This window comes from Barbus barbus, assembly GCF_936440315.1.
Source record: "Barbus barbus genome assembly, chromosome: 43".
Classification (NCBI taxonomy): Eukaryota; Metazoa; Chordata; class Actinopteri; order Cypriniformes; family Cyprinidae; genus Barbus; species Barbus barbus.
In genome coordinates, this window is record NC_136721.1 from 5,382,534 (window position 1) to 5,395,244 (window position 12,711).

Below are 12,711 nucleotides of genomic sequence, written 5' to 3' on the forward strand. Positions count from 1 at the left end.
AGGGCGGAGCTTGCACGGTATGCCTCTTGTTGTGTTTTCTGTTACTCCAATCGCCATCTTGTTGCCAGTGAAGTAATGCGTTTCTGATGAATTTCGGGAGCGCCCTGGATGTCTTATGACTGTCTTTGGAAGCCAGTGGATTATACTGTGATTTAACCCACCACATATATCTGTACCGGGGGCTTGCATAAATTTTTTTTTAACGGGAACGTATTGTATCGGTGTTCAAAATGAGTATCGATACTCTATTGGAAGCGGCCAGGTATTTGGAGTGGCAAGCCCAGCAACAACAGATTACACGTGGTAAGGCGGGGGGGACTGGGGGATTGCATAGATCTATGGGATAAATTAGATATGTTCCCAGCAAAGTGCATTTTCATGCCGGCACACTTCAAGATAAATACCTACAGATTTATTTTCTTTAAAAAGCAAAAAATTGTAAATCATCTTTTTATCTTAAGCATTGCGAAAAGAGCTCATTGTCTCAGTATGTCCAGTGGTTTGCACGGTTTTAGGGTGCAGTGTTCGTGACTAGGGCATATTTCGCTCACTCGGTTTCCGGGTTAAATGCATGCTATATTTAGTGTGCTACTATACTCGCTCAGTAGCGCGTGCTACATTTCCCCGATAGATCCTAGTACATGCGCGTCGTATTTTTGTCAGACACAAAGTTACATGTTTATTGGCATTCTTAAAATTATAACAACCATTTTTACCGAGCGGTTAATGTCTAAACAGATTTGCTGAAAGTAGTGAACGTCGTGTTTCTTATCCGTTGGGCGGTGGCAATAGACCAAAGCGTTTTTGTTTTTTTCTACATAATGACATTGCTGAGTGGTTATCTCACTCATGACTTTCAAGACACTGTGTGATTTCCCATCACAACTTCTTCGTTATTATCTGCTTAAATGTCTTTTTTGTTTGTTTTCGCATCTTCTATACGCCGAAATTCTATAAAACAGCCGTTGTAAGGTTTTACTGGCGATTTATTTTTCGCTTTAAACAGAGCTGGGGGCTTTTTGTTTCATTCTCGAGGTGACGTGTCAGTAAAGCCACACCCACAGCAAATACCGCGTGCTGAAAGTCCGCCCTCTTCAGCCACGTGCGCGCCAGACACCACCCCCGCCCCTCTCCCTCTCTCCCAGGTCACAACTGGGGAGAAAATAGGGCAACGCCACCCTCCCTCAATGCAGAAGTTATATAATGTGCATTTTTCACGCATCTCCAAGTAAAAGCTTGACAGACTGATTTACTGTTTTGAAGACTGTTTAAATTTTGTGAATACAGATAAAAAGGCTGTACAACAATAAGTGCAGTTGGCATATTTTTGAACATTTCTGCAAGGTCTTTCTCTTTAAAGGCTCTATTTAAATGTGCAAACTTTGCATACACTTACACAATATTTGACCTTGTGTTAGATCTATAAAATTGCATGTAAGATCAAATGTGCTGTATTAAAAGAGGAAGTGAGAATGATGCACCACATTTATTAAAAAAAACAAAAAAACAGGGAGAACTGTCAAACCTGGTTAAGCTTTCACTTACTGTTTGAGCTTTGTAAACTAGAGTCTGTGAATGTATTGAGTGTTAATGAAGACGTGACAGGTTCTTAACTAATTGTCCAGACCTAATTATTTGTTCTTTTATATTTCCCAAGCTGCTCGTAATTATACAAGAGCCTTATACCGGCCAGCACACTTGCTTATCTTAGAGTAACACAGTAGTGAATAGGTTAGTTTGATAAGTTGGTTGTTAAAGTTTTAAACAAGCAAAGCCTCCTAAAATCTTTTGTGCTGTGCTTGTCTAGTGGGTTGTGATTTCCACGTTAGCCTGTGAAAATGAAATGGAATTTTGTTGTATGCTAGACATGAGGAAACTTCATTGGAAGGTTCCTTTGTCCCATTTACGCAGTGCCATGTTGATAATGCACACTCTTAAAGCCTACGAACCACCATAGTATATCCTCAAGAGCTTTACATGCTTATTTATGGAGAGCAATAGATGGCACTCTCATGAGCTCAAAGCTGATTAGCCTGGCTGTATAATATTTGCACAATGACACAATATTGTTTGTGGTTCCATTCCTAACATGCTATTAATTTCTTTGTACGCATTTAAATGTCAAGAGAAATGGCATTTCTGTATGTACTTGTCATCTCCTGTTATATAATGGAGAAATACGCAAGCACTGAAAATATTGATCCCAGCACTCTGTGCTTCTGAGAACGTGTTTCACAGTCAATATTATTCTTCCTGCTGATGCAGGAGGATTCCCGCATGTGGTGGTTTGAACTGTGTAGGAATGCTTCGCATCAGGTCACCTCTTTGTCTGCGGCGTGCTCACATTCGCAAGATGCAGTTTCTCCTGCACAAGAATGTCTTGCTGTGCAAATGACAGTTTTGGCTCAAAGACGCTTTGGACAGCAGGCAGAAATCCTCTCCCCCCCCCCCCCCCCCCCCCTGTATTAAAATTCAAAGATCGATCTGAAGTCACAACTCAAATGCAACTGAATATGGATCGACGGGCTCAACAATAGATCTGTCCATCAATCATGGAAATCGTTGGATAGCGGGGGCATTTTAGCCTGCAGATGGTACGGCCCGGCCTCAGATTCCCCACGCCAGCTCTTGGCTTTTCGTGCAGACTGCTGTGTTACGTGAGCGTAGAGCTGGAGTCAAGGCAAGACTCTTACTGGGGCTTCTCTCTTAAAGAGACAGACCATGCAGGACAGCTAGCTCATACCCCACCCTAATTTAGCCAAGGAGTCATGATTTACTGCTCCCTGCACTGGCTTTTCTTGTTTAAAATGAAAACTATAGCTACACCGCAGGTTTTGCGCCATGTTTTATGAATTTCATACGCTGTCTTGATGTATTAAATTACTCTGTTAGTCTTCAGCTTCTCATTATTAATTTACACTTCACAGCCAAGAGCGCTTCTCTTAGTCAGAGCCTAGAAAAGCACTAATTAGTTCCATTCTTGATCTGTAAATTGGTATTGATCTGTAGTATTGTTGCTGGTATTCATCAGCTATGGTTATAGTTTAGTTTGCTTCTTTTAGAATTTTTTTTATTTTCTTTTTGTGCAAACAGAGCAATGCCATTATAGCTATATAAATAAATAGTAAATCACTCTTAGAAACCTGCACTGTGAATATTTATTTCAAGCTATTAATGAATCAGGCAACCACATCAAGGTAACATGAATGTGAGTTTCATAAAATATACTTAAGTCTGAGGGAAATTAATCACCTGTAGAAATACATTTTTCTGTTGTATTATACTTTGATGGATAACCAATCTATTACAATCTTAAGAACAAAAGTAATGTTTTTTGTGGGGGGGGGGGGCTATTTAGAACTATTTCCAAAATTAGAAATAGTTTTTGATTTATTTGCATGGGTGTCGTTGGATTTTTGGACTGACACAAGGGCTTTTTGGTCATTTGAAAACATTGAAATTGGCCAATAATCAGTATAACTCTGGTGCATAAAGTGAATTAAGTTCTCTTTGGCAAGCTGTTTCGAACTCCTGACAACTCCAAACAAATTTAGTTTTGGCATTATTTTGTTCAAAAAGAAGTCACACCAGTTCTTTGATTTTGCTTTTGACTCTGCTGTGAATTTATGCGAGAAATCAGAACACCTCAAAAACTGTTTGTGAATAGAGCAGCATTTCCATCTTTCTCTAACTAGAATCTCCAGGTAGAGACGAGAAGAAAATGACTGTTTCCATTAAAGCTGCAAATTTAATTTATGCAACAAAAACTGCAAAACTATTTGCAGATCAAGCAGCGTTTCCATCCCATGTGTTCAAGAGAACAAAATGGTCACTTCTAAGGAAATTGCAAAATATAAACGAAAACAGAAGCGGTAGGCTTTTTTAAAATTAAATGTAATAAATAAATTGCTGTTCAGAATATGCAAACACAAATGCTCTGACAATCTTCAGACAGTTCCAAGGGGTAAAAGCAACCAATCAGGAGTGAATTAATCAGTCCCATTTTTTATACAGCATCCCAAATTTAAATATACACGTATTATTCTCAAATAGCATTTCCAAGTTGTAGCCTTCATTTCATCTGTCTTTGTGCATAACGTTAATTTTTATCTGTTTTTTTTTTTCTCTACAGAGGAGGAGGAGGAGCGGCGAGAGAAGGCCTTGCTGTCCCATGAGGCCGAGCTGAAGCTCTCCGCCCCCATTATCCAGTCTGTCCAAGTTAACCATGTGACCTGGGCCAATGACATGCGGCTTGAGCCACACCGCCACCACCAGCACCACCCTCCGGTCCCGCCCCCTCCCCTCCCACCACCTGTTCCCATAGCTGTCATTCCTATCCCGGTGGTCCCTGCCAACCCTGCGGCCCCTCCCATTCAGACTGCTTCGTCCCTTCACACAGCCTCCCCTATGCCAGTGGTCACACCCTTGGCCACAGCCTTGTCCCCACCAGCAGCCCCCCTCCTCAGCCCCAATGGCAAGGATGCCCACTCCCCTCCACAACAGCAACAGCAGCAGCATCGTCACTTGATCGCACACATAAAAGCAGAAGTTAACACCTTGCCTCTGTCGAATAACAGTCCCAAGCAGCAACTACAGCCGCAACAGATGCAGGCACTTTTGCAACCGTATCCAGCCTCCATCATCACAGCCCAGCCTTCACCACAGCAACACGCCCTCCTGCCCCAGCCAACACTACCCCAACCTCAGCCCACTCCGGCCCAGGGTCAGGCAGGCCAACCGCCCAGGCCTAACGGAGTCACTGTTGAAGAGCCACGCAGCCTGGATGGGAAAAGGAGACCTGGAGGGTGAGCCGTGTTTTGTGACTTTATACAAGAAAACTGAAGAGATTTTTTTTTAAAGCGGAGGAAAACTGAATGACACACATCTGTAATCATAAATGAACCAAACTGGGTTGGCTATTTTGTTTTGAGATTGCAATTTTTAAAAAGTAGGCTGCTGTCCTGTACGGTGACCCATGAGGAGATATAACGCTGCCCCTCAAGTCATGCTGTGTGTTTGTAGGTTGCAAACTAAATTTGTGATTTCTGATATTTTATGTGGAACACAAAAAGAGATAAATTTGAGAACGTTCATGCTGCTCTTTTGCATACAATGCAAACAAGGTTTGAGTATGTTAAAGGAATAGTTCACCCAAAAATGAAAATTCTGTCATTAATTACTTACCTCTTTGTCATTCCAAACCCATAAGACCTTCATCATTGGAACACAAATTAAGACATTTTTGATTAAATCTGAGAGCTTTTTGACTCTGCATAGGCAGCAATGCAACTGAAATGTTCCCAGGCTCAGAAACGTAGTAAGGACATTGTTAAAATAATCCATGTGACATCAGTGGTTCAATCGTAATTTTATGAAGCTACGAGAATACTTTGTGCGCAAAGAAAACAAAAATGACTTTATTCAACAATTCTTCTCTTCCTCATCCCATCCTCCGCCATTATGGAGAGTACAGCGACGCATGCGCATTGCTTTCCTCTGCACGTAAACAAGGCTCAGTGCGTGTTCTATGTCAGCATAATCACACACAGGTGTTGTTTACGTGCAGTGGTACTCTCGATAATGGCGGAAGATATGATTTAGAGAAGAATTGTTGAATAAATTAGTTATTTTTGTTTTCTTTGTGCACAAAAAGTATTCTTGCAGCTTTGTAAAATTACAGTTGAACCACTTATGTTACGTGAACTGTTTTACTAATGTCCTTACTACGTTTCTGGGAACATTTCAGTTGCATTGCTGCCAATGCAGGGTCAGAGAGCTCTAGGATTTCATCAAAAATATCTTAATTTGTGTTCCAGAGATGAACGAAGGTCTTACGGGTTTGGAGGGACATGAGGGTGAGTTATTAATGACAGAACTTATTTTTGGGTGACCTATCCCTTTAAGCTACAAAAAAAGCACCATAAAAGTAGGTTTTTTTTTTTTACTTTTTCACTATATTCTTAAGCTGTATGATATAGTCATGTGGAAATATTTGCTGAGAATTGAGCACCTAAATAAACAAAGGGCTCATCCAGTTTAAATAAATAAAAGTCAGAGTTTTGAAAGTTGGCATTGAGAATGAACTGTACATTAACGGAATATATGTGCTGTATGTTTCAGAGTGAAGTGAGGCACTGTGTTCTTTTACTTGCGAGCAGCTCATGATCCAGTGTTTTTAGTTTCTCAGAGAGGCTTGGTTCACAGTAAATGCTGCTCCACACAAACTCCGTCTCTGCATGTGTTCTGAGTTTGCATCGCTTATAACATGCATTCTAGAACACAACATGCACCAGTCATCTTTCCAAAATTGTAAAGAGAGGTGCTTATAAACCTGCTGTTGTCAACTAAAGAGACACTTTCAGGGCTCTCTGTGGCCCAAATAAAAGTTTGATGTTTTAACAATTGAAAATGAAGAAAGTAGTAGTAATAGTAGTAATATTAATATAATAATACATTTATATTAAAATTTTGGATGATTTGTGCAGCCCAAGCACAGCAAACCTGGAGTTTTTTTTTTTTATTATAGTAGTGTAATACCACTTGTTCCCCCAAATCATGCCAAGTTTTGGTCTTTTATTCTCATGAAGCTATCATTTGGCTTCAGAAGACTCATACGGACCACTCATTATAGTACTTTTATATCAGAGCTTGACAACCCCTGCTCAGTGTTTTGATGTCATTGTTTGTGTAAGAGCTGTATGAAAATCTTTCCTTTTGTGATCCATTAGAAAAAAAGTTTGAAATAACATGAGTGAGCGATGACAGAATATTCTTATTTGCACACACATGCAACAGACCATTATATAAAATGTAATGGGTTGATTTGTTAAAGTTTACATGTGACCTAGGTAAACATTTTCAATATTTTTCCCGCAGGGCTGGAACTCGAGAAGTTCACAACAAGCTGGAAAAGAACAGGTGGGTTAACTTCTGTTTGCATTTTTGTTTTAATTAATTTTGACAAACAGAAGCTGAGCATGTAAAGTCGTTGTGTAGCCTTAATGTACGTTGTATGGTTGCTGGACTGATCACAGACACATTAACCCTTGTCGCTTTGCAATTTGTGCACTATTTGTTTTTAATTGCTTGAAGGCCTTTGCTCTACTAGTAACATATATTATATCACAAAGCAATTGCCTTTTGACTTCCATCACCAAATCACTTTGCCTAAACATCTGTTAAAACTCTCACTTGCTTTGTACAAAACAAAAAGAAACGGAATGATCAGTGCTTTTCTTTCTGTCACAGACGAGCACATCTGAAAGAATGCTTTGAGACCCTCAAGAGGAACGTTCCTAATGTGGATGAAAAGAAAACTTCCAATTTGAGTGTCTTGAGGAGTGCGCTCCGCTACATCCAGGTAAATCAACAATGGGATTGGATATGAGTGTAATAACTATAATCAATACATTTTGCATATAATGAAGCCTATTTTTAGGGCCATTAAGCATATTAACATTGAAAAATATATAATTTTTCTCCTTTGATTTCTGAGGGCAAAGGTTTGATGACGCGGACATGTTTTTATGAGATCGCCTAGAAACACGCATCCATCCTAATTCCATTTGTAGGATGTGGACTGTTACGTCTGCTTGTAAAAGTTAATGTTTGAATGTGAGGATGGAGTTTTGATTGGGAATGATTTTCCTCTGACCTATAACAGTTGGCTGCCAACTTGAATTTATAAACAAAATTATAATATGGTTTATTGCTAAAGCATATTATATGGTAATAACATATAAAAACAGAAAATGTGTTGGGAATAGGTCACAAGATGGGGATTTGTAGTCTGTTTTCTCCTTATTCTCTCGTTCTCACCCTCCCACCCACATACGATTCTCCGCACATACTCTACTGGCAGCATTGTGTCATATGCATCTGCCAAAACATCATGGGTCGAATTCTTCTCCGTGTGCGCTCATTATATCTTTTCCTTACCCTCTTACCCTGTTCATTTATTACCAAAAAGAGGTATACTTCTTTTTTCCACTTGGCTGTTTCTCTGTCCATCTGGTTTTTCTTTGCCTTTAACAATGTTCATTTGAGCATATGAAAACCTTGATTTATTTTATTTAGTAAATATTACATTTTGCACATTTAGGGTTAATATGGTGTTAAAAGTGCATATAAGTTTACCCGGATCAGAACATTAACACTGATGTAGATACAGCTGACATAAAAGCGGCAAGGTCACGGTCGATCGTTTAATTTCCAGACTGCAGCCGCAACAATTAGTATAATAGTGTGGGTGGAAAGCAAGGTGACCTGTTTATGAAAGACATATCTTTGAGTTATGAACTCAAAAGCTATAAAACTGGTTATAAAGACACGATAAACATAAGCGAGGGAATGTGGGCCGCCCGCTCGCACGCTACTCTCTTCTGAGAGTGCAGTTCTGTTCTGGAGCGCCCTCTCTCTCCTGCTCCCCCTCCTGCGTCTGCTTTGAGCCTGCTCCTGTGTCCACGTGAGGCATGAGCACATGGCGAGCGCGAGTCCGGTGACGTCAACTGCTGTTCTGTGCTAGTCCTCCCCTCCCTCTCGCTCCCTCAGCGTGCGCACGCCAGACACACACATGCCGACCGAAGCTGTTTAAATCAAACAATGCACTGTTGCAGGACATGATGCGTGCTGTATGACATGCTTGTGTGAAAGTAGGTTACGCTACATTGTTCGAGTCGAGATTTTTCTTTCTTTTCTGGGCCGTAGTGCTGTGAATCGTTATAACCAGGGAGACCACGGCAAACAGAGCTGGTGGTCAGTAAACAGCAGGGGGTCCCTCTGTCTGTAGATTGAGTTTCTTTACAGATTCGTTCTAGATGTAGTCAAATGCTGTCTGTGGTTTTTCCAGGCATGACGCGCTTGTTTTATGCCCACTGGTTGTGGAGCAATATAACAGGGACAGAAGTGATGAATTTTCATATAAGATAATATGAGTTACATGATCAGTTCACAGTTGCAGTGATGTAACAGCATCATCGGTGTTGATTTATGGTGCTCCCATAAATATGTGCTAAAGTTTATATTTTATTACTCACTTTATTACATTTAATTTACTTTAGTGGTCAACAAATTTTTTGTTTGTTTTTCTTTTGGTGGCTGATATAATACTTCTGTACATATAATCAAACGAATAAAAATATAACATTTTGCATACTTTTAAAAGAGTACTTGTGGAAATAATATACTTTATAAGAATGTGTTTAAGTGCAAACTGAATGTTTTCAGACACTTAATCACGTCAATTGCAATTACATGGAAATGTATAAATTTAAACTATAATACGGAACGTATACTGAATTTCATAATTCTGTTGTCTTTCAAATATGGTTAAAGTTCACTGTCAGCATTTATGGTAAACTACAGTGTACTTTAATGCCATTTCTTCTGAAACTTGTAAGTCATATCTATATACACTCACCTAAAGGATTATTAGGAACACCATACTAATACTGTGTTTGACCCCCTTTCGCCTTCAGAACTGCCTTAATTCTACGTGGCATTGATTCAACAAGGTGCTGAAAGCATTCTTTAGAAATGTTGGCCCATATTGATAGGATAGCATCTTGCAGTTGATGGAGATTTGTGGGATGCACATCCAGGGCACGAAGCTCCCGTTCCACCACATCCCAAAGATGCTCTATTGGGTTGAGATCTGGTGACTGTGGGGGCCATTTTAGTACAGTGAACTCATTGACATGTTCAAGAAACCAATTTGAAATTATTCGAGCTTTGTGACATGGTGCATTATCCTGCTGGAAGTAGCCATCAGAGGATGGGTACATGGTGGTCATAAAGGGATGGACATGGTCAGAAACAATGCTCAGGTAGGCCGTGGCATTTAAACGATGCCCAATTGGCACTAAGGGGCCTAAAGTGTGCCAAGAAAACATCCCCCACACCATTACACCACCACCACCAGCCTGCACAGTGGTAACAAGGCATGATGGATCCATGTTCTCATTCTGTTTACGCCAAATTCTGACTCTACCATCTGAATGTCTCAACAGAAATCGAGACTCATCAGACCAGGCAACATTTTTCCAGTCTTCAACCGTCCAATTTTGGTGAGCTTGTGCAAATTGTAGCCTCTTTTTCCTATTTGTAGTGGAGATGAGTGGTACCCGGTGGGGTCTTCTGCTGTTGTAGCCCATCCGCCTCAAGGTTGTGCGTGTTGTGGCTTCACAAATGCTTTGCTGCATACCTCGGTTGTAACGAGTGGTTATTTCAGTCAAAGTTGCTCTTCTATCAGCTTGAATCAGTCGGCCCATTCTCTTCTGACCTCTAGCATCAACAAGGCATTTTCGCCCACAGGACTGCCGCATACTGGATGTTTTTCCCTTTTCACACCATTCTTTGTAAACCCTAGAAATGGTTGTGCGTGAAAATCCCAGTAACTGAGCAGATTGTGAAATACTCAGACCACCACCAACAACCATGCCACGCTCAAAATTGCTTAAATCACCTTTCTTTCCCATTCTGACATTCAGTTTGGAGTTCAGGAGATTGTCTTGACCAGGACCACACCCCTAAATGCATTGAAGCAACTGCCATGTGATTGGTTGATTAGATAATTGCATTAATGAGAAATTGAACAGGTGTTCCTAATAATCCTTTAGGTGAGTGTATAGTTGTATTTACATACTTGTAATGATGTTAAAATGCATTGCATTTAAAATATATATTACCCTTACATTTAATATTATTTAATAATTTAATTTTAACACACATTTTCATGCATGTCTCTTTAAATGCAAATAAGCTGCTGCGCACAGAAAGCAGCGGTCATACGGTATACGAGTACTAAACTAACTTCTCTTTTATGTCTTGCGCTTAAAAACACACGAGTTACAAAAATAGTTGGTTATGTCTGTAAAGGTAAACAGCTGGGAAAGAAATCACATGTTTATATTAGATCTGTGTGGCAGCAGTGTAATATACAGTAAACCCAATATAGAGGGACCCGATTATAGCACTTAAACATGGACAAATTCAGATTTTCATGATATGTCACCTTTAAAGCACAACAAAAGACTATTAAAACAATGATCTTAAATGATTAATTTGACATGACTACAGAGTGCACTTTTTAAAAGTGTAATTAAATGTTAAAAAATCTAAATCTTGAAGCTCTCTTTAAGTACACTTATGTGGCCTTTTATTGCATAAAAATAGGTATTTTTTAAATATACTTTTAAAATTTTCAGTACACTACAAGTACACATTCTGTACAATTAAGTGCACATCTTTTGCACAAGGGAAGTTTGTCAGTAGATTTTAGATTTTAAATGAGGATGCTCCTGTTAATTATCCAATGCCTTTAAATCGACCAATTAATCATTTATGTACTTTAATTTATTGTATTTGTGAATTTGTGAAACAATTGACGTGCAGTAAATTGGGCAATAAAAAAATTTAATATTGGATGTTTAATAGCCGGTTATACGAATAAGTAACAAATATTATTGCAGCATTATTTCATTGTTTGGATATTCGAATGCAGTGTTACTTGAGCGCCTTCTTTTTCAAACTACGTGATAAAAGTGGAAGGCATAGGGATGCTGGGAGCAGGTGAGGAATGTTTTAATCACAAAAGTAGAGGGGCATGAAGACGTGAAACGGGGGAGGAAGTGTGAGAGCCATCGTACTGGAAAGCACTAGAGGTCGATGTGAGCCAATCGCATTAGCCCTTGCCTCTCTCTTACACCACCTCCTCATCACCACGTTGCTCCTTCCCTACTCTGTTGCCAAGGAGACCACGGCGGGTTCCAGCTGTTGCCGTGGTGATATCCAGTGGGACCTGATATCTAGTCTGTAGGGATGTCTAGTCTGCTTCTTTACACACAAAAGATGGAGTGGGTTCAAAAATGTCCCGGGGTCAGTAAGCACAGGGTTTATACACTGACACATAAGGATTCAAGCTGATGGCTGGGGTTGATGTTTCAGTATTATCATGACTGCTTTATCACTAGCTGAAGTGTCGCATTCCCAAGAACTATGATGACAGTCTTGTTGTCCTTCTGATTTGTCATCTTGACTTGTTTATTTCAAGTGTATTTAGCTTCTAAAGCATCACTTCTAGCAGTATTAAGTTCAGTTGTTTATCTCAAAAACACCCCAATGTTTATATGAATCCTTGACAAGGTATTATCAGTCATTTAGCAATTACAACAAAGTCCAAAATGTAGTTTACGAGACAATGTTTTTGCAGACTATTTTGCAGTATATCAGTTATCGGCCAACATTACATATTTTTCTTTTTTATTAATCATTATCAGTAGATATTGGATATTTAAATATTTAATGAATACTCATTCAGCAAGGTTGCATTTAATTGAGCAAAAGTGACAGTAAAGGCATTTATAATGTTACAGTAACAGCATGTAATACGTCTCAGATGTCCCCAGAATGTGTTTGTGAAGTTTCAGCTTAAAATAGCCCACAGATCATTTATTACACCATTTTGAAAATGCCTATTTTGAGTGGAAGCAGAAAAAAACATGCTGTTTTGTGCATGTCTCTTTAAATGCAAATGAGCTGCTATTCCCCACCCCTTTTTCAGAATAGTACTGTGAATTTACAGCTGGTTCCTCAGATACTCTGCTAAAAAACATCTGCTTGGGTTTGATTATCGTTGTACCGAAGTCATGCGTTTTATAACATTAGTTTTAACTTCTGATACACACTGTTCTCTGAGCGCACACACTTAAGTTC

At 39.5% G+C, this 12,711-nt stretch overlaps 1 protein-coding gene across 1 annotated transcript in view; it reads left to right on the plus strand.

The window, feature by feature from the left end:
• Positions 1-12,711, plus strand: part of LOC306862888 (max-binding protein MNT-like) — a 20,054-nt gene continuing 7,343 nt past the window's right edge. The window contains exons 1-4 of the mRNA XM_079405945.1: positions 1-303; positions 4,133-4,805; positions 6,877-6,918; positions 7,249-7,360. Coding sequence (XP_079262071.1) covers positions 231-303; positions 4,133-4,805; positions 6,877-6,918; positions 7,249-7,360 — 900 coding nt within the window. The 5' untranslated portion in view covers positions 1-230. The remainder of the gene's footprint in view (positions 304-4,132; positions 4,806-6,876; positions 6,919-7,248; positions 7,361-12,711) is intronic.